This window comes from Portunus trituberculatus, chromosome 25 (assembly GCF_017591435.1).
Source record: "Portunus trituberculatus isolate SZX2019 chromosome 25, ASM1759143v1, whole genome shotgun sequence".
Taxonomy (NCBI): Eukaryota; Metazoa; Arthropoda; class Malacostraca; order Decapoda; family Portunidae; genus Portunus; species Portunus trituberculatus.
The window spans coordinates 9,051,153-9,073,652 of NC_059279.1; the positions used below are offsets into that span (position 1 = coordinate 9,051,153).

A 22,500-nucleotide genomic window follows, 5' to 3' on the forward strand; every position below is an offset into this window, starting at 1 on the left:
TCTGTGAACAGAAACGAAAAAGAAATGAATGCATAATTAATTAATTAATATATAGATAAATCAGTCAGTTAAGAAATATATAGATAAATAAATAAATAAATAAACTTACATCAGCTATTTTCGGATTAGAATTTTAAAGCGAAATGTTGTATTGCATTTCTTTACAATTAATAACAGTCATTCGTACACTTCTCTGTCTATTTGCCGCACACACACACACACACACACACACACACACACACACACACACACACACACACACACACACACACACACACACACACACACACACACACACACGAGATATGCCACCCAGGAGTATTGGCTGATACAATTAAGCAAATGGAATACGTCAGCTTTTATTTACTAGATGAAACTTACTTTGCATACCCTGGCGGAGACGTGGGTGACGCTGGGCTCCCTTGACGAGGCCGCCTTCTCTCTTGCTGATCCGAAGTGACACCTCCTTTTATTTCATTTCACACTCACCCTTATATGCGTTTGGGGAAAATGTTTCGACCCTTCGCTCTCTTCCTGGACATACACTAACACTCTCTCTCTCTCTCTCTCTCTCTCTCTCTCTCTCTCTCTCTCTCTCTCTCTCTCTCTCTCTCTCTCTCTCTCTCTCTCTCTCTCTCTCTCTCTCTCTCTCTCTCTCTCTCTCTTATATCCACACACTCGTAGCACTTCTTAACACCGTTCTTTTTTACAGTCGGTTCTCCCTCCCATCTCCGTACTAACATCCCCCCTGATTCCCTCCTCTCATCCAATTCTCCTTAATCACCACATTCCTTTACATCTACGGGGAAACGCTGGACTGGACAAGATATTAACACGGCATTTGTTTTGTGTTAATATTCCGCGAAATATTCAAGGCCTTCTCTTGCTACTATTTTTTGCCCCTCGTGTCATCTATTACCCAGCATTCCTTCGTGTTTTATTACGGGAGAGAAATTGTACATGGCTTTATACGGGTTTCTTCAAAGATGTCTTGCAAAGGATGTGTGTTTAAGGTGGTGATAGAAAAAAATCGTGTGTGTGTGTGTGTGTGAGAGAGAGAGAGAGAGAGAGAGAGAGAGAGAGAGAGAGAGAGAGAGAGAGAGAGAGGGAGAGAGAGGCGTTAAAAAAATAATAAAGCAGCAAAAAAAGAAAGAAAAAACAAACTTCCCGCTCTCCCCTGAAGAGGCGCCCCTGAGGTATTCCCCGTCCCCAAGGTTCTCCCCAGGGGATCATTTCAGCGTGTCTCGATTTTCCTCTCAGCTGGAAACGTCTGGATCCATTTTTCAAGTCCAGGCGTGACCTCTAGCGCCTCCGTCAGGGTTATTTTAAATGTCCGCGTGGGAGAGCAAGGGACGGAGGAAAGGGGAGAAGGGAAGAGGAGGAGGGGAGGGAGGGTGTGAAGGAAGGGAAACAATGCAGCACGACAGGAAATTGGGTGTTTTTGACGAAGCGACTTGTGGTTGTGTGTAGTATGAGAGAGAGAGAGAGAGAGAGAGAGAGAGTGAGTAATCATTTTCAGCCTAAAATCACTGTTCCTTTCTGTGATTTCATTGCTACACACCTGATGTGTGTGATGTCTAACTTAGTAAAGGAGAGATATGAGTCATACGGATAGGCAAATAGAAACAGCCAGACAAACAAAGAAACGAACACCCTTCACAAAAGGACAAATTTATAGTGAACTGAATATATCCTTTTTATTTCTTTCCATTACATTTTTTTTTCCTCTCCTTCTTATTTCATTAATATATTTTTCCCTGTGCATCATCACCAAAAACACGTAGCCTTCCTTGAACACTCCCACTCCTAAACAATCCTTCTCTCTTCCCCAGATATCCTACAGGACCAACGTACGTATCCCAGCAGCCCTTTCCTCACCATTGCGGTATCCTACTCCTTCCCTTTACTTCTTTATTTTTTCTCCCTTTTCCTTCGTCCGCCCCCATGATTTATTCTCTCTTTATTGACATTAGCCATTGGGTTTCATGATAAAAGGCAGATCGGGGTCCAGTCGCCCCTTCCGCCCTCCTGATTTCACTTCATTTGGATTCTTTTCTCCATCAAATCAACAATAGCTCTCATTTTTCACCGCGGCCCCTGAAAACCCGACTTATCCGCTCACTGGAGGAAGGTGGGAGATAGGGAGGATGAGGGAGAGAGAAAGGGAAAAGGGAAAGTGTAGGGAATGGAAAGAATAAGAAAGGAGGAAGAGTATGGAAAAAATAAGAGAGAAAGTGAATTTGGATGGAAGGAATAGGAATCAAGAGAGTGAAATGGGAATAAAATGTGATTGGAAAAGAAGAATGAGAGAAAACTTAAGGAATGAAAGGAGGAAAGAGGGATGAAGGCTGAGATAGAAGGATAAACATTAGAAAACAAGAAATAAAGTATAATGGGGAGAGTGACGGAGAAAAGAGATGGGAAAGGAGTATAAGAGAAATAAGTAAGGAGGGAGAGAGAGAGAGGTAAATGAATAGAGAAAGAAGAAACAATAATTAGAAAGAAACATTTATATATCATGAAGAGATTCAGGTTTATAACTAAAATATTTGTTATTAAACACAACGAAAATAAATATATAAGAATTTCAGGGGGAAAATTCTGAACGCATTGCAGAAAAATGTAAAATATATGGTAGACACAAAGATGCTTGAGTTTTTCTATTTTCATCGTTAAAAGAATATATCAAAATACTTTCAGTTGTGTCTTTTACAGATATTAAGGTTATAAATAGATCTCGCTGGTGGACTTTCTCTCTCTCTCTCTCTCTCTCTCTCTCTCTCTCTCTCTCTCTCTCTCTCTCTCTCTCTCTCTCTCTCTCTCTCTCTCTCTCTCATTCCACCCCTCCAGATGGCGGAATCATCGTCATCCCTCAAGCTGACCTCCGCGGCCCAGGACACTCCCGTTCATCTGACCTTATCATTGTTTTTTACACTCCATCTCCTCCCTGCCTCCCATCTTCCTCCTGGGGACTAACTCTCGATACCAAACAAATGACGATCGTTTGCCCCCGCGGCGTATCTCGATTGGTGTTTTGATTTTCGACGTTGTCCTGTCCCCTCTCTCTCTCTCTCTCTCTCTCTCTCTCTCTCTCTCTCTCTCTCTCTCTCTCTCTCTCTCTCTCTCTCTCTCTCTCTCTCTCGTAACTTTTTCTACTTTTTTTTGAGGGGAAGGTTTTGTTAGTGGCGTTGTCAGTCTTGTTATTGTTGTTGTTGTTGCTTTTGTTGCTCTTGTTCCAGCCTCCTTCTGTTTGTTTCCCAAGGGACGCGAGACGAGAGTTTTATGGGCGAATTTAGACAGAGAGAGAGAGAGAGAGAGAGAGAGAGAGAGAGAGAAACAAGAGGTGATGTTTGGGATATTTTGTCATTACATATGATATTTATGACTTTTCCTTTCTTTCCATCTTATCAGATTCTTCCAAACGCTCATTAACTAAACATGTGGCTTGGACTACTAAGTTTCCATCATGTTTGCACTTACACTTTAACGTCTAAAGTGCGCTGTAGTGATTAACTGATTGATTAAATGAACTACAACAGCAATTGGATCATACCACTGTGTTTTGAATGATAGAACAAGGACTGAGGAATATTGTAACAGGGCACAGAGAGAGATTCAGACACTACCGAAATGAATAAGAGGTGTGGGGAGATATTGGCGCAGGAAACAGTGGAGGAGCAAAGCAGGGCGGGAAGGAGGATCTAACCCCCTCTACACCAACACATGATCCACGACTCTCGCGGGCTCACTCCATCACGAATCCCCGAAGTAAACGTCGCCTGGCAAGATTATGGGAAAGGCGTGTTAGGCCTTGTATTACCATCGTGCCGAGAGCCTGCCAAGAGACTCAGAGTAAGGCTAGTATTGTGGAACGTTTGGCTCTCTCAACTTGACTATCTTCAGTGCCCGAAGAGATCATTATTCGGGTTTTCAAGACTGTTCCTCCTAATAATGATAATATACAAATCATGTTTATGTGTCTCTAGAACCATATTACTGATTTATATATTCAAGTAAAGCGCAGTAGGACCATGAAAACTAACCTTAAAAGGCCTTGCTCTCTCACAATGACTATTTTCAAAGGCCACAGAGATGGTTAACCTAGTTCTCAAAATATAATTTCTCTGTTGAAAATGTAGAATTTTTGTTAATCCTTTACTAGAGCTGTAAAGAAAACTCCATCTAGAGGCTTTTGGATGTAGCGGGTACGGCACAGAACTGTGGCAGAATACCTATGAATACTAGGAGCGAAGTAAACTTATGATTATAATCGTGAAAAGTCCCTGCTGAGTCACCTTTAACTTTTTATTACTCCTTGAAATGTTAGTAGATTTTTTTCCCCGTCTTGGAAGGGAGGTACTCGATTGATTTTTTTTTTTTTTTTTCATATACTGAATGATAAAGAAACTTCCAAACTTGACGCTAAAATGATGAAATGACAATTAGCACATAGCATGAAGACACTGACTAAAATTTTTCGAGTCTTCATTAGACTGAAAGTGTCTTAAGCAAAGGATTTCATAGTATAAGTGGTAGTGTCCTTACAGTTATCCACAAGTCCTACTCATTCGTTCTTTCCTTACTTCCGCTATAACTCCATTTCCTTTGTTCTATCAATCCTAATCTCTTGAATTTTCGTTGTTTCATAATTTGGGTCCATTTTCATTTATACCTAAGCAGTCTTTTCGTCCTTCTAACTTGTGTCTTTCTCTCCCTCTTTCACCTTTCATCATTAATTCTATTTTTCTTCTTCATTTCCTTTTGTTGTATAACTTATCAATCCTGAAGTCGGTTGATTTCTCTTTGTTGCGTATTTTACGGGGGTTTCTCTCATTTCTACGCAATTCTTGCCTCCTCATAACTTTCCTCCCTCCCTCTTTCTCTCCCTCCCTTCGTCCCTTTCCTACCATTTCGAAAGTAACCACCAACAGCTCCCAGTCAATAAACTTTTTTCAAAGACAGAAAATCACCACCACCACCACCACCATCACCCTCTCTCACCCCTATCATTCCTTTCCACCGTAAAGAAACCAGAAAGAGGGAGAAAAATTACCATAAACACTGAAACTCAAACTGACACATCCCGCAACAGAAGCCAGACGGGAAACGATGTGCTCTTGTTATCACGGAGAGGCATCTGACAGGATCGCTCGCTCACATATTCCTCGGTATATACAAATGTGACTCCGCCGCCCGGAAGACAAATGAACGCAATATGGTCGAGAAGTGAGGGGAGAGAGAAGCCTTGGGGGACTTCTGAAGGGGACGAGAACTACGGAAAAACTTGTCGCCTTTCCCTTTGTCTTGTTTTGTGGTTATTTAAAGCTTTTGATGACCGCGGAAGGGAGTTTTGGGGCAATGTTAAGATACCCGTGGGCTTTGTGCTTGATGTGTGGGACTGCTAGAATGAAGACGGCGAGTTATTAAGAGATAGAGTTTGTATGTTTGGAGAGAGCGAGAGAGATAGATAAATATATATATATATATATATATATATATATATATATATATATATATATATATATATATATATATATATAGAGAGAGAGAGAGAGAGAGAGAGAGAGAGAGAGAGAGAGAGAGAGAGAGAGAGAGAGAGAGAGAGAGAGAGAGAGAACATGTCAAGGGAGAGCATGTAGTAGTAGTAGTAGTAGTAGCAGTAAGGGCTGAAAGAACAATGCCAATAATAGTAGTAGTAATGATAATGATGATAATAATAATAATAGTAGTTGTAGTAGTAGTAGTAATAATAATAATAATAATAATAATAATGATAATAATAATAATAATCGTAATAGCACCAACTCCCATAACACTTCCTCACAAGAAGCTCTTGGAACATTATCACATCATTACATTACTATATTACATTCCATTTCCTTAATACTCGTACTACTTCTCTCCTATTTCTTATGCTCCCTCATCCCTAACGCCCACTCCCCGCCCACCTAGCCACACCCATCACATTAAAGACATTACACCCACTTTATTTTTATCCTTAAACTGACAGAATTCAGAGGTTTCATAGTTTAGTTAAAATCTCAACACATTTAGTTTTATTTTTTTATTTGTTATTCCACTGCCGCTACAATAAAGAGCATTTTCGTCCCTCTTTGTCTCTTCTCTTTCCTTCTTTCTTCCGTTTCTTCTCTCACCTCTCTGTATTCAATCTTATTTCAGTTTCTTCTTGTTTAAATGATTTTTCATGCATGTTTTTCTAATTTATCTTTTCTCTCTTTTTCCTTCGCTCTCTTTCCCCCTCTTCCATTTCCTTCTCCTCTTTGTCTCTTCCCTCCCAGCTCTTGTTCTTTGCTTTTTTCTTCTTAACTCTCTCTATATAGTTTGTTTGTTTGCCACATTACTCGAACTTGCAAACACAACGACCTCAGACACAAAGCTATAGTTTTGTGTCGTGTGTTTTTTTTTTTTTTTCTTCTTCTTCTTTTTCTTTATGTGACTACCAGCTTCAGTTTCTCTTCTGACTTTTATCGGTAGAGTAGATTAATCAACTGATAGATTCAAGTAGTTTTTCGTGTGTGTGTGTGTGTGTGTGTGTGTGTGTGTGTGTGTGATAGATGGATAGACAGATACAAAGAAAGAAAGAATAGGGAAGGATATGAGGGGGATGAGAAAGGAAAAATGAATTGGGATGGGTGATAAAGAAGAGATGCGACCAGGGTGATAAAGAAGAGATGGGGGAGGGTGATAAAGAAGGCAGAAGGGAGTGAAGAAAGAGGCTAGGAAGCGCGAACATGGCCATCCCTGAATTATGAATATCTGGAGCGAGGCCGAAGAACGCGTGGAATGGCCTGCCTGCGTTATTAATGTTGTGTGTGTGTGTGTGTGTGTGTGTGTGTGTGTGTGTGTGTGTGTGTGTGTGTGTCACATTGTGAATTTCTATGACAGACTGACTATTGTAGGTTATTTTCAAATTTATGCATATTACGTGTCAACGTCGATATTTCTATTCCTGGAACTTCTTTATCACTCTTGACTGCATAATGACTGTATCTCCTTCGAACACTCATATTCACAAGCTTAACATTCACATAGATGACTGAATACGCACATGGACATTAGCAGTAATATCCTGTTGAGGGAAAGTGTGTACAAGTGACTACGCAGTGATAGATATAGATGGTTGCAGGGATAGATGCGTGTTGATGGATTGATAGATAGGATGGTGCTTAATGCTTTAATAACCTCTTTTTAGTAGATCATAATAAAGTTGTTGAGTAGTTAGCATAAGGAGGATGGCGAGAGAAGAAAAGTTTCCTCATAATTTCCCTTCTCTCTCTCTCTCTCTCTCTCTCTCTCTCTCTCTCTCTCTCTCTCTCTCTCTCTCTCTCTCTCTCTCTCTCTCTCTCTCTCTCTCTCTCTCTCTCTCTCTCTCTCTCTCTCTCTCTCTCTCTCTCTCTCTCTCTCTCTCTCTCTCTCTCTCTCTCTCTCTCTCTCTCTCTCTCTCTCTCTCTCTCTCTCTCTCTCTCTCTCTCTCTCTCTCTCTCTCTCATGTATATTTATCCTCCTGATCTTGTTTGTCTTATGTATTCTTTTTATTTTTTCAGTAATCTTAACTTTAATGACTCCTTTTTTTTTTTTTAGTTTTTGTACGTATTAAGTCTTTTTATACTTATACTTTTTCTTTGTTCCCATGTTTCTATATTTACACTATCATTAATTTTATGTTAGCCTCTGCTCTCAAATATGTGTCGGTTTGGTAAACTGCTGCCAGCAAATGAAGTAGGTTATGAGGCAAACAACGAGACACAGGGCATTTGATGTAATTCTTGAAAAAAAAATAAATACTGACTCCAGAGTACAGAGCGAGTGGCGAGCGTGGTATGTCGGAGGACAAACACCCGATTACTCTTTGGAGCCTGTGGGCAGAGCGGGGAAACAAATAAGTTTCCACAGTGCTTAAAGGGACATGTATATATATATATATATATATATATATATATATATATATATATATATATATATATATATATATATATATATATATATCCCCTTCAGTACCGTGGTGAGTTTTGATATTCCTTCTGCTTACTATCTGGTGATCTTACACTTCTTCAGAAACTCATAAGGGGGGATTAAAATAGTGAAGACTCTGTGCATTAATCTTTTGACCTCTATATAACCTTCCTAATGTCAATAAAACCGTCTAATCACATCCAAAAAAAGGTAAAAATGCGTCTCAGTATTGAAGGGGTTATACACACACACACACAGAATATGTGCCACTATCACAATGTGTTTATAGTTATCTCAGTTTTGTTCTCCTTCTTCCCCTTCATCATCATTATCAACACCATCATTATCATCATAGTCATTTACACACTGCCCCTCCTTTCTCCCTCTTTCTCAAGCACCTTACTCTTATCCTCTTTCTGTTCTCTTCTTCCTCCTCTTCTTCCTCCTGCTCCTCCTCCTCCTCCTCCTCCTCCTCCTCCTCCTCCTCCTCCTCCTCCTCCTCCTCCTCCTCCTCCTCCTCCTCCTCCTCCTCGCAGGTCAATATAACCTACATAAGTGACCCCTCATTAGAAGCTCATATCGGGCGTCACTCGCTGCGTCAAGAGTCATTAGGGAGGAAGGCAGCGGCTGGCGAGAATGGTGTTAACTGCCCTGAGGAGCGTAATGACAAGGGCGCCATGGTAGTTAGTGGGGCGCTGATCCTCCGACGTGGATTCAAGGACCAGGAGAAGGATCGAGGATTTTGTTTTATGATGTAATTCAGTGGTGTGTGTGTGTGTGTGTGTGTGTGTGTGTGTGTGTGTGTGTGTGTGTGTAAAATTCACTTCGGTCGTCTGCTGGTCACCCAGCCAGTCTTCCCCATTACGGAGCGAGCTCAGAGCTCATAGACCGATCTTCGGGTAGGACTGAGACCACAACACACTCCACACACCGGGAAGGCGAGGCCACAACCCTTTGAGTTACATCCCGTACCTATTTACTGCTAGGTGAACAAGGGCTACACATTAAGAGGCTTGCCCATTTGCCTTGCCGCGCCGGGATTCGAACCCGGGCCTCTCGATTGTGAGTCGAACGTGCTAACCACTACACTACGCGGTGTGTGTGTGTATGTGTGTGTGTGTGTGTGCGTGTGTGTGTGTGTGTGTGTGTGTGTGTGAGTGTGAGTGATGGAGGAGATAGAAGATGGGAGAGGTTAATTTGTTTGTTTTGTTTCTCCGTATGTCTTTTTTTGTTTATATGTAAGTTTCCTTGTCACTGTCTATCTGCCTGTTTGTCTGTCTATGTTTCACTGTCTTTTTGTAACTTTTATCTGCCTGTTTCTTTGCCGCTGTATATATTTCTGAGTGTTTTTTTTCCGATTGTCTATGTATGGTTGTATTTTTCCTTTTTTTTTCTTGGTTTTATTTGTCCCTCTTATCCTGTTTGCCTGTCTGTATATCCCATGTACATCTCGTGCACGCCCACTCACCTGAACCACACACATCAATTTCCATCATCTCTCTCTCTCTCTCTCTCTCTCTCTCTTTTTTTTTTTTATTTATACCAATTTACATAGATATACAGAGTTTTGTACATTATACATTACATACTTAGTACAATATTAGGCTAAAGAAGTCACAGTTAATGCCTTCTATCCGAAAGCCTGCCTCTGTCTGTCTGTCCGTAGCAGCCACTCATTCACTGTACACTTGAACTGCTGCGTGGACCAGCAGCCCTCTACACTCGCTTGCACAGCAACAAAAGCGTTCCACAAGCCGATATACGTGTTGAGGAACTGCCTTTGTTGGTGCCACGTTCTGCACCTGGGCTGGAGCAGCTCCCCAGGGGCACGGATGACGGTTCTGGTGGCAATCTCGGCCTGTCGGGCAGGCTGCTGGAGTTCATGCAGGTGAGCCACCCTCTGCTGCTGCACCTTGAACATGACGGTGAGGCCCGCCACGTCCCGCCGGTGTTGGAGGGTGTGCAGTGTAGGGTGGAAGCCGAGCTCACTCTCCCTGATGAGCCTCGCCGCTCGGTCCTGGACCTTGTCCAGGAGAGCGAGATGTTTGCTGGCCGCGCCGCCCCAGGCAAGGCAGGCGTATTCAAGGAGGAGCGGACCTGCGACTTGTAGAGCAACTCCAGTCCTTTGGCGTCCAGAAGGTAGGAGATTCTCCTCAGGGATGCCAGCTTCCCTGAGGCCTCTCTGGCTAGTCGCTCCAAGTGGGTCCTGAAAGTTAACTTACGGTCGTAAGTTACCCCAGCACCTCCACCTCCTCCCGCGGCGTCAGTGTCTCCCCGTTGAAGGCGAGGCGCAGGGCTTCACTCGTCCTGGTGATGCTTAGCAGCTGGGTTTTGTGAGCAGCAAACTTAACTTGCCACTTCCTTCCCCAGGCTGCGATGCGGCTCAAGGTGGCGTTGATGTCACAGGTGGCTGCAGCTTTCTCCTCCAGTCCGTAGCTGTGGGATAGTGTTATATCATCTGCAAACGCCTTCGCTGCAGGAACGAGGTGTAGCAGATCATTGATATACACATTCCACAGCAAAGGGCCGAGGCAGCTCCTTGAGGAACGCCTGCCCTTATGGGCTGTGGTTTTGATTCCGCCCATTGATAATTACTTTGAGGTGCCTGGCTCTCAAGTAATTTTCTAGGAGCTGGAGGAGTGCTCCGTCCACGCCTACAGCGCGGAGCTTGGTGATGAGCGCTGCATGCCAAACTCTGTCAAACGCAGCTTCGATATCAAGAGCCACTACTGCTGTGGCCTTGCCTCGGTCCAGGGCCTCACTCCACTTCGTGGAGAGGAGCAGGTGCAGGTCTGCCGCCGACCTCCCTTGCCTGAACCCAAACTGCCTGTTGCTCAGCAGGTGGTGGCGCTCGAGATGCTGCGTCACTCGTGAGGCCACAATTGTTTCCAGCACTTTGCTCAGCACAGGCAGCAAGGACACGGGTCTGTAATTTTTTGCCTCTGCCTTGGAGTTCTTCTTGTGAAGAGGCACCACACTGCTTCCTTTCCACATTTCAGGCCATGTGGAGGTGGCGAGGCAGTGATTGAAGAGGGAAGTGAGGGGCGCGCCAGCTCAGCAGCACACTGGCGTAGAACGCGCGGGCTGATGTCCTGAGGCCCCACAGCTTTGTTCTCGTCCAAACTTTCGAGAATCGCTCGCACTTCCACTTCACTTGTTATCACTTTCACTAGTGTCTCTTTCACTATTTGAGGCAGCAGCGGAGAGGGTCTTTCGGGGTCGGGGATGCACATCTTTTCAGCGAAGTGCTTGGCCAGGAGGTCTGCCTTGTCACTTGCACTGTGGGCGAAGCTGCCGTCTGCCTGGTGGAGTGCAGGGACGGAGGTGCCCCGCGACTCACCCTGCTTGTCTTTGACAAGGCTCCACCACTGCTTGCAGCCAACCTGGCCTCCCCTTAGTTTGTTTTTCAGGTTTGCCCTCCACTGCTCTATAGCCCATGCTTGCGTGGCATTCATATGCCTTGTTGCCGCTCGGTGCCTCAGTCTGTTTCTGGCCGTCGGGTGCCTCTTGAGAGCACGCCAGGCTTTGTATTTGGCATCTGATGCGGCAACGCAAGCAGGACCAAACCAAGGCTGATCTGATGCCTTTGTTTTATGGACCGAGTGCGGCACCCAGCAGACCTGCATGTTGTGAAGCAGCTCGGTGAGCTGCCTCACCTGCTGGTTGGCGTCGCCACGCAGCACTCCTCCCACTCTGTAGTCCTCAGTGCAGCACGAAAGGCATCCCAGTCGGCAGCCTCCCAGCTCCAGAGGGTTCGTTCGAAGCTCTCCTCACGTGGTGTCTTGAACTGTACTCTGGTGAATACAGCCACGTGGTCTGAGGTCCCTACAAAGTCGAGTGGGAAGCACTGTACTGTGTGGGAAGGAAGATCCGTCACCACCGGGTCCAGGGATGACCCAGATTTGTGCGTGGGGAAGGTGACGTAGTTGTGCATGTCATGCACAACCAGTAGTGAGTTAAAGGCGTCCCTGACTGTGTGCTGGTTTAGGTCGCCAATCACTATTACACTGTCACACTGACTGGCAGTCATCAAAGAGTCCAGGTTTAATGTTAGGTAGTCCAGCAACACTGTTCCCTGTGATGGAGGCCGATAGCAACCCACGCACAAAGAGGCCCTTCCCATTGCTGTCGATTATTTTCAATGTCAAGCACCCTCTCTCTCTCTCTCTCTCTCTCTCTCTCTCTCTCTCTCTCTCTCTCTCTCTCTCTCTCTCTCTCTCTCTCTCTCTCTCTCTCTCTCTCTCTCTCTCTCTCTCATATATATATATATATATATATATATATATATATATATATATATATATATATATATATATATATTTTTCTTACAACTCTTACTCCTCTTTCTCTTTGTCACTTCGTTTTCCGAGATAGTGAGGAAGAGGAGAGGGTGATAGAGGGTGGTGCAGATACCGGGTATGGTAAAAGTAACTGGATAAACGAGGATTTCTTGATCGTGAGGTTCGTGTATGAGTGGAGGCGAAGAACTGTGAGATGAAGCTGCTCTGAGGCTTCAGTGAACCCATTGTGACGGGCCGGTGTGTTGGCTGGCCGGTGACGCTCGTCTCAGATTACATCAGTCTTTTTGTTCGTGTGTGTGTGTGTGTGTGTGTGTGTGTGTGTGTGTGTGTGTGTGTGTGTGTGTGTGTGTGTGTGTGTGTGTGTGTGTCTCTCTCTCTCTCTCTCTCTCTCTCTCTCTCTCTCTCTCTCTCTCTCTCTCTCTCTCTCTCTCTCTCTCTCTCTCTCTCTCTCTCTCTCTCTCTCTCTCTCTCTCTCTCTTTAATTTTGTCATAAACCCATGCATGATTCAAGTTTTTTGCTTTGATTTCATGAATTCTAGTAGATTAATTTATATAGAGGAAATGAAGATTTGTAAATTTGACGTGGAATATAGTCAATTTGTTCTCTTGTTCTCATTCTTCATTCTTGCCCTTGTCCTCCTTTACCCACTGTAACCAACATATCAACTTCTCTATATAGTCTTCGTCTTCCTTCAACTCCTTTAATCATCATATTAACCTCTCCTACACTTCCTTCACCTGTAACCAACATGTCAATTTCTCGTAGTACTTGTATTTGTATCACCATCATATTCATTTGTCCTACTCCACCAGCACCTCTAACCAACATCCCCATACAGGCACCAACATCAGGCCTCGCACGATGTCTGGGATGACCATGGACATCTTTGAGAACCACCAGGGAACTCACGTCCTCCAGAGTCTCGATGGGTTCGCCTTCACGCTGGCGGCCGACGGGAGGTTCCTTTACATCTCAGAAACAGTGTCCATCTACCTTGGGCTATCACAGGTGAGTCTCTTGTTGCCAGAATGCAACATTGCTTCCCTGAGTCGCTTCCCTGTCTCCTCTTTTTCACCGTTTTTTTTTTTTTTTTCTTCTTTCGTACAATTATTTCTTCTGTCTTTCATTTTTTTTCATTTTCCTTTCTTTTCTGCTGTTGTTTTCTCTTCTTCTTCATCTACTCTTCTTTCTTTATTTCATATTACTGTCTTTTCTCTCTCTCTTTCTTTTATTCCTCCTATTCCATATTCCATGTTGTTTTCCTATTCTTTCCTCCCCTTGATGTTGCTGCTTCTTCTTCCTCCTTCATTTACTCTTCTTTTTCGTCCTTCGTATTAGTGAAACAACGTAGAAGAAATAATTTTTTTCTAAATATCGCTTAATTAAAGGAGTAATAGAACCACCAAGTGAAGTGAAAATATTTGATAGCAAGTGAAATTAAATAAGAAAGGATTAGAAGAAAAACATTAAGAGTGAAATAAGAAAAGAGAAAAAAAAAAAGAGAAGCAAAAGTCAAGAATTAGACGAAAAAACTGGAAAGAGTTAATATATATATATATATATATATATATATATATATATATATATATATATATATATATATATATATATATATATATATATATAGAAAGAGAGAGAGAGAGAGAGATGGAGAGAGAATAATATTTTGTCTAAATGAAAAAGAGAAAAAGAAAAAGAAAAACGAGGAAAAAAATAGAAATATTTCATACCACGAGAAAGAAGAAAAGACTGAAAAAAAAAAACACACAAAAGGAATACACTGTGAACAGAGCGAGAGAGACACACACACACACAGAGAGAGAGAGAGAGAGAGAGAGAGAGAGAGAGAGAGAGAGAGAGAAAAGGAATACATTGTGTGCGGAGTAGGAGGACGACAAGGAGGTGGAAGAGAAGGAATAGAACGAGGAAGTGAAGGAGGAGTGGCTCTCCCCTCCCAGGCAGTCTTCGCATTGCGGCCGACCCTACTTGGAATGCTGGTCACAAGACTCACTCCGCCCTCCCTCCCCGGCTCGATACTGGCTAGGAGGAGGAGGAGCAGGAGAAGGATGGGGGAGGAGGAAGGGAGGGATTCTCTCCAACACAAGCAGGAACAGAGAGAGAGAGAGAGAGAGAGAGAGAGAGAGAGAGAGAAGGTAGGTGGGTGAATACACTCACTACAAGAAAAGAGCGGAAAAGAGGAGGAGAAAATATGATGGAGACGAGTCGTGGTGCTTCTCCGCCACCAGAAAGGAGAAGAGAAAGAGAGGAAGAAGACATGAGAGAAAACTTCCTCAAGGACAAGAGAGACGGATGAAGAAAACAAAGAGTGAAGGGAAAAAATACTCTAGCTGTTCTCTTCATGACGACGAGGAGGCAGGAGGCAAAAGGAGGAAGAGGAGGTGGAATAAAGGGAGCAGAGTTATAAAGAAGAAAAATAAGGAAGAGGGAGAAAGTTAGTAAATGGAAAACGAGATACAAGATTAAGAATAAATTAAGCGTTACGAGGACGAAGACAAAGGAAGGAAGGAAACAGAATTACGCTGAGTTTAGTGTGTGTGTGTGTGTGTGTGTGTGTGTGTGTGTGTGTGTGTGTTTGAAAGCTTGCGACTTATAGCATCATCCACCAGTGTCTTTGCCCTCCTTAATTCTCTCTCTCTCTCTCTCTCTCTCTCTCTCTCTCTCTCTCTCTCTCTCTCTCTCTCTCTCTCTCTCTCTCTCTCTCTCTCTCTCTCTCTCTCTCTCTCTCTCTCTCTCTCTCTCTCTCTCTCTCTCTCTCTCTCTCTCTCTCTCTCTCTCTCTCTCTCTCTCTCTCTCTCTCTCTCTCTCTCTCTCTCTCTCTCTCTCTCTCTCTCACCGACGCCTTCCTCCTGCAGGTGGAGATGACAGGCAGCAGTGTCTTTGATTACATCCACCAGCAGGACCACCAGGAGCTAGCGGACCAGCTCGGCCTGACTCTCGCCACTGGTCAACCGCTGCCGTCTCCCTCCTCCCTGGGTTCTGAGGAAGGGGCGACAGGCTCACAGGGAACCATGAACCCTGACGGTAAGCTTCCATGTAAGTACGCTAACCGCAATAACACAGCACTCACTCTCGTATCGGTGGTGGGACTCAGAAAGCGGGAAACAGGTGAAGCGGACAGACAGGTAGATTTCCGTGATTTTTTATTGCCTCCATGTTGTAGTTACGGAGCCATGTTGGTGTTATGTATCCAGGGTGGCACAGTGCTCACTTTGCCTTCTGCAGTGCTTGTTGATCATAAAAACTGCAAAGTGCCCTATTGAATCACCCTGAATATGGTATTATTTCTATTATTAGCATGGAGTTCTGTGTTTTTTCGTGTTGGTCAATGTTCCGAGTGTTTCTTTGGTGGTTTGCTTCTGATTCAGGAAAGATGTAGTGATACAGTGATGGTCCTGCGATGCTGACTCGTCTTTCACGTTCCTGCCTGCAGTTTTTCTCTAAGGAAGCAGACGGTGAAAACTATTATTTCTTGCAATTCATTAATATCCAACACACTTGAGTTCCGTAAAAAGAAATTGCTGTTTATTTTTGTTGTCATCACCGCGACCCAGCACGCATTAGTTTGCCTATGCTGACGCCTGACGGCTCAGTATCACCTTACTGTGTTCGTTTGTTCTCGTGCTGGGGACTCGAAGGATCAAGAGCCAAAAATGTCCACGTGAGAAACATGGAATTCCTGTTTACGTTCTGGAAGAGAAATTATCCGCCTTTTTATGTCTCTTGCCTGTTTACTGGTTTCTGGATTTTATTTTTAAGTATAAGTTACTTTACTAAAAAGTCTACTAAAATAATAACGACTTATTAACGTATTACATATATATATATATATATATATATATATATATATATATATATATATATATATATATATATATATATATATATATGTGTGTGTGTGTGTGTGTGTGTGTGTGTGTGTGTGTGTGTATATATATATATATATATATATATATATATATATATATATATATATATATATATATATATATATATATATATATATATATATATATGATACCGTTAAACTTAAGAATGTTAATATGTAACAATTGCTCATGACATTTTATATAAGATTTCACATTCATATAATTATAGTCTTTGAATAAATGTAAAGCTCACACATGATAACATAAGCACATTTTTTTCATTATTGTTACAATCACTGATGACCAACATAGAAAAAATAAGCATCATGCCTATAGTACCTTCCCACTGCGTGGTCTTGATAACCATTGAATTAACCTGACTGCGATATCAGTCTGCAATCAGCTAACATTAGGAACAATTCTGTGTTAGTGGTAACACAGAATTTTCTCAGCATAAACCTTTGCTAATGAAGCCGCGCCTGCCCCCTCCTCCCTCCCTCCCGCAGTGGCGACGTGCATGTCCCTGGGTGCCAACTCCCAGTTCAAAGGCTACGACCGAGCCTTTTGTATCCGCATGAAGTCCACGCTCACCAAGAGGGGATGTCACTTCAAGACCTCTGGATACAGGGTGAGTGAGTGAGAACGGCAGCGGGAAATGGTTGCTGGAAGGGGAAGTTGCTGGCTATGCTAGCGGGATGATGCACACTTAAGGCGGGTTCACACGTGTCAATATGTGACTGAAATTGCAAGTCGCTAGAAGTGTCGATAGAGCCCTTCAAGTCGGAACATGTTCACACATAGCAACTGGGAAGTATCGGCTGGTTGGCGGGAAGAGAATGTAAGCAAACAGCTACCCAACAAAATGTCTTCCTCCTGTTGACTATCAGATTAAATCATCACAAGTATTCAATCCTCGCCAACAACACCTTGCATAGAGGGAAACGGTTCTGGGAGAGTGGCAACCATCTTATCGAACAACAATTTGCTTAAGCTCTTTTTGCTTTATCATTCAGTTTTAGGGTCCCAGATGTGCTCTTTTTCCCTCACCAACTCCAACATCTACATTTTCAAACCTTTCTCCGTGACGCCACAACGTAAACAAAGTCGCAAAACGACTGAATAAAACCATCATGTTGGTTTTGTTCTGCTAGGCACCGATATTCATTCAGAAACTTTACCGACTTGCAATTTCAGTCCCATATTGACATGTGTGAACCCGCCTTTAGTTGATAATTCAGCAGAAAACTGCTTTGGAATCTTTCAGGCTCATAGACAAAACATTTTGCTTATACTACATATTTAGTGCAACAAAAGCACTCATTAGCTTGATCTTTTCACTTAACTGAGCCTGATGATGGCCTTGCTTCAAAAGCTCGAGGAAAAAAAAACATCCTTCCTCTCAGCTCTTTCCTCTTTGTGTTTTGCGTTCTCTTCATTTATCTCTTCCGCTTAACTTCATTCAAGGAAATTCACACAATAGGTATACAAAAAAAAAATACCCCTGGTTGGTTCAGGATATGAGAAAGATTTAGGAGCTGTAATTAGTTCTAATCTTGGTCCAACAAAACATTGCATAGAAGTTAGAAATAAAGCAAATAGAGTACTAAGATTAATTTTTAGGAGCGTTAAAAGCAGTTAAGAGGGAGCCTAATAGAAGTCTTTTAAGTGGCGTCTGAGTTACAACGGAGGTTACATAAACGAAAGTTTTAGATTTAGTATAGCAAGGAGAGAATCAGAAATAATGGTCAAGCTTGAAAAATTTAGGTGTAAGAAAGAGATGGGAAAGAACTGGTTCTCTAAAAAGTGGATCATGAATGGAACGGACTCAGATAGGGAGCTTTAAAAGAAGATTAGATAAATGTATAGACTGGAATGATAGGTGGAAATAGGTAGGTATGTTCATACAGGGACTGCCACGTGTATGTTTGATGGTCTCTTGCAGCTTCCCTCATTTTCACATGTTCTTACGTTATGTTTTTTTGTGGTTCTTCAGTTTTCTTTAGCTTCGTATAGGTTACCAAAAACTCATCCTTACGGCCTTTGGAAATAGTAGTAGCGAGAGAGCAGAGCTTTGGACTCACCCACGTCTTTCCTCACAGGTAGTATTAGTCTTGGGTCACTTGAGACCTCAGTACGTCTTCAGCCACTCCCGCAAGAGCACGCCACAGCTGATGGGTCTTGTCGCCCTGGCCATTGCCCTCCCGCCTCCTTCAGTTCACGAAGTTCGCCTCGAATCCGATATGTTCGTCACCAGATTAAACTTCGACTTCAGGATAGCACACTGCGAGCCCAAGTAAGTGTAGCAGTAGTAGTAGTAGTAGTAGTAGTAGTGGGAATAATAATAGTTCCTGGTGTTGTTTTTGTTGTTGTGTTGTTGCAATAGCAGTAGTAACTGCAATAGTAACAGTTGTTATTCTTACCATTCTTATTCCTACTCTGATTCTAATTCATATTCTTCTTTATCAATACCAAATTAGTAGTAGTAGTAGTAGTAGTAGTAGTAGTAGTAGTAGTAGTAATAATAATAGTAGAAGAAGAACAAGAACAACAACAAGAACAAGAAGAAGAACAAGAAAAAGGAAAAGCAAAAGAAGATGATCAACAACAACAACAACAAAAAGGAAAAGAAGAAACTGAAGAAAAAGAAAAAGTAGTAGTAGTAGTAGTAGTAGTAGCAGTAGTAAAAGTAGCAGCAATAGTAATAGTATTAGTAGCAGTAGCATCAGTAGGAATAGTAATAATATTGTAACAGTAGGCACACTCTCCATGAATTACAATTACCGTTCTTTCACGCACTCATAAAACATAACGCATATAATTTTTTTTAGAGTTGCTGATCTGCTGGACTACGCGGCGGAGGAGCTACAGGGGCGGTCACTCTACTCCCTGTGTCACGGGCAAGATGTGGAAAGGCTACGCAAGACACACATTGATCGTGAGTTCATTTTTGTGTCCCCAGGGGGAGGAAAAAAAGGTTAATAACTTCCTATCATTCTCATTTTTTTTTTTTTTTAGTGGGGATGGAGCCAAGTTTTTTAATGGGCTGAATATTTTTTACCATATTCTTATTTCTTTTAAAGTGAATATCTGTGCATTTGCATTTTGATGTATTAGAAGTATATATAGCCCGAAAGTGTAGGAAAGCTTTTGGTATGAAATTTATTTTTTCTAAGAATTGGTAGGGATTCAATTTACCAATGTTCCTCTCACTATTTTTTCCTCGTCACTCACAAAACCAATCTGCTTCTTTTTTTTCATCCTGATTCACTTTTCATTCTTACCTACAGTACTTATCACCACTTATTTATCCATCTTCCCCTTAGTTTCACCTATTTATCCTCGTGTACTTACCCTTCTCACTTATCCTTCCATCTCTATATCGTCTATTTTTCTTCCTCCCTCACATATCCAACTTTTCCGATTATTTCCAATCACTTAGTCTCCTTAAAACACCGTTTCGTTTTACATGACCTCGTTTACTTACCCTCCTTACTCACGTGTGCTTCTTCTTTCATTCATGCTCTTCGTCTCTTGTCTGCAGTGATTCAGAAGGGCCAGGTGATGAGTCCTTACTTCCGCCTGCTCAACAAGACTGGAGGCTACACATGGGTTCAGATATGTGCCACTGTGGTCGTCAACAACAAGAACGGCGACGAGCAAAACATCATCTGTGTAAATTATGTTATAAGGTAGCAGTTGTTGTTGTTGTTGTTGTTTTTTGCAGTGAGTAGAGGAGATATAGTATGTATTGCTGTATTAGTGTCGAAGAAAGAAAGGACGGCATGGATGTTTTAACACCGATATAAGTCTTCTTTGAATAATCTCAGAATGTTTGTGTGTTGAAGAGAGGAAAGACTACATATGTAGATGGAAGATTTTTTTAAATAAGGAGAACACTGAATTAGATCCTATGTGAGTTGTATTATTGAAAAGTGATCGAAATATGGGATCTAGCTCTGTGTGTGTGTGTGTGTGTGTGTGTGTGTGTGTGTGTGTGTGTGTGTGTGTTCACTGTTTGATCTGCTGCAGTCTCTGACAAGACAGCCAGACGTTACCCTACGGAACGAGCTCAGAGCTCATTATTTCCGATCTTGGGATAGGTCTGAGACCAGGCACACACCACACACCGGGACAACAAGGTCACAACTCCTCGATTTACATCCCGTACCTACTCACTGCTAGGTGAACAGGGGCTACACGTGAAAGGAGAAACACCCAAATATTCCCACCCGGGGAATCGAACCCCGGTTATCTGGCTTGTGAAGCCAGCGCTCTAACCACTGAGCTACCGGGCCGGGTGTGTGTGTGTGTGTGTGTGTGTGTGTGTGTGTGTGTGTGTGTGTGTGTGTGTGTTTGTGATGACTTTTCTGTGATAACTTTTCTGTTATCCATTAGTTATGATATCACAGTCATCTGAGTATTAAACTGCATAAAGATTCAGAGTGATGAATTTTGAGAGTGATAAATCAAACAAAAAATAAGTTTTATTGGGCACGTATGAAGAGATAGTAGTTTTGAAAAATTCATTATAAATCGTAAGAAATCTGATTTAATCACACAGCATTACTTTAACACGCTGTAAGAAAATATATGAGTAGACTATAGGAGTTTATTTCCGTTTTCAGTAGGGCAGAATACGAGAGTCTAGTGCTAGACCAGACGCAGCTTGATCCCGCCCTAGCGAACATGAAGTCTGACGACCTGGAATACCCCAACGCTGCAACGCCCGAGCCCAGAGGTGAGTTGGTCGGCAGGTGTTGACAGAGCCAACCATAGGAACCGTCTTGAAAAAATATATGGAATACTTAGATGCATGTATGTAATATTTCGTCACATCTCGGGTGTATTTGTGAAGGCGAGTTCTTAATCGTTTTTGACTATTAATGAATAGATTTTTTTTATCATCATCTTACCTCCCTTTTGCCTTGTGACAGAAGGCGGGTCGAGGGCGGTGAGTGAAGACACGGGTGGGTCCCCTCGGCCGGCAGTGTCCACCTCTGGCGGGGGCGGGGGAGACACACGCTCTCCTATGGGCCAAACAGAGTCCATCACCACGCCACTCCGAGGTACACCAAGTGTTCCCTTAGACGGGGCTCAGATTAAAACGGAGGTAATAACATTGTGATTAACACCGTATTAACAGTGGGTAGTGGCGCATTGTGCATGTCTGGGTTATATTCTTTGTTATGACTTGCATTCAGTTTGAGGTGAACGTGTGGCTGCGCAGGGATCATGTGTAGCATGTGGTGAAAGGTGTAAGAGCGGGCTTTGGTCTGAAGCACTCTGAGGAGAACTAAATGAAAAATCACTGTTCATCAGCGTTGATTTAATGGAGGAAATGCCGAAAAACATCCATTTAACAGACAGCAATAGATGCCATAGAGCAGCGGCGGTGTTAAGTGGAGGCAGTCTCCAGTCATGTACTGATTCCAGAGTTAAAATTACATTACGCTGAGCTGTTTTGTATACATTGAGCTGTCTTGTATATGCAGTCAGTACCAGCAACTGTTCTTTCCGTCATGTCAATATATTCTTGCATAAAGTTTCTACTTAAAGATTTTATGCAGGTCAATAACTCACTAACTCCGTCTAGATGATTTGCTCTTTGAATGTATTTAACTAAGGAAATCAGTTTTCATACTCCAACTATAGGTTTCCAATGAGTGATAATACATTTAGTGAAAAAGAGTTATATTAAGCTTTGTATAAAGGGTTGAATCTTTGAGAAATTTTGATTACTGTGAAAAATAGAAAAAATGGTTTATATATTCATATCTGAGCACATGGAAGTTGTTTTCAGATTGATTCGTGAATGTCATTGATCATGCATTTGTTGCATTTTGTGCATTTATGACTAAGTTTGCAACCAGTCTATAGTAACACTTAATATACTAACATAACCTACTAAATATTTTGAATTCATGCATTCATTTAATGTGTCATACCGTGTACATATAAGCCACAGAGTACCAAACATGATTTCAAACCACTTCTTTGCACCTTAGGCCACTGGCGGCCTATTGACTCCGATGGGGAATGCTGACCTCCCCGAGGACTCAAGTGGTGGTTGTGAAAGAACGTCCTCCCCAGGCCACATCTCAGAGCCCCCAGCATCCACCCCGGGCACTCCTCACGCCCGGGCCACCCCCATGATGACCACCACCCCCATTGAGGCGTCCCCAGGAGCCAATGTGCCCCCGCCTCCTCACAACGATGAAGGAGCTGTAAGAAACCTGGAGGCGGCTATGACCAGACACCTTCCCGACGACACCACAGACTTCTCCACCGACGCCCTCCTGAAGGGCGGCGCCACTTCCACCTCCATGAACAACGCCGG

The 22,500-nt window shown here is 42.7% G+C and overlaps 1 protein-coding gene across 15 annotated transcripts in view; it reads left to right on the forward strand.

Annotated features, from left to right (window-relative positions):
- The window catches only part of LOC123508978 (protein trachealess-like), a 586,870-nt gene that overhangs the window by 562,954 nt on the left and 1,416 nt on the right, over positions 1-22,500 (forward strand). For 8 of the 15 annotated variants that reach the window (XM_045263073.1, XM_045263069.1, XM_045263076.1 and 5 more), the window contains 10 exons: positions 1,833-1,850; positions 13,115-13,284; positions 15,150-15,330; positions 16,670-16,791; positions 18,263-18,456; positions 18,992-19,098; positions 19,705-19,852; positions 20,789-20,901; positions 21,098-21,273; positions 22,169-22,500. The exon at positions 22,169-22,500 is cut by the window's right edge and continues 1,416 nt beyond it. In XM_045263073.1, the coding sequence (XP_045119008.1) occupies positions 1,833-1,850; positions 13,115-13,284; positions 15,150-15,330; positions 16,670-16,791; positions 18,263-18,456; positions 18,992-19,098; positions 19,705-19,852; positions 20,789-20,901; positions 21,098-21,273; positions 22,169-22,500 (1,561 nt within the window). The remainder of the gene's footprint in view (positions 1-1,832; positions 1,851-13,114; positions 13,285-15,149; positions 15,331-16,669; positions 16,792-18,262; positions 18,457-18,991; positions 19,099-19,704; positions 19,853-20,788; positions 20,902-21,097; positions 21,274-22,168) is intronic. The other 7 variants (XM_045263070.1, XM_045263074.1, XM_045263066.1 and 4 more) reach the window with 6 other exon arrangements.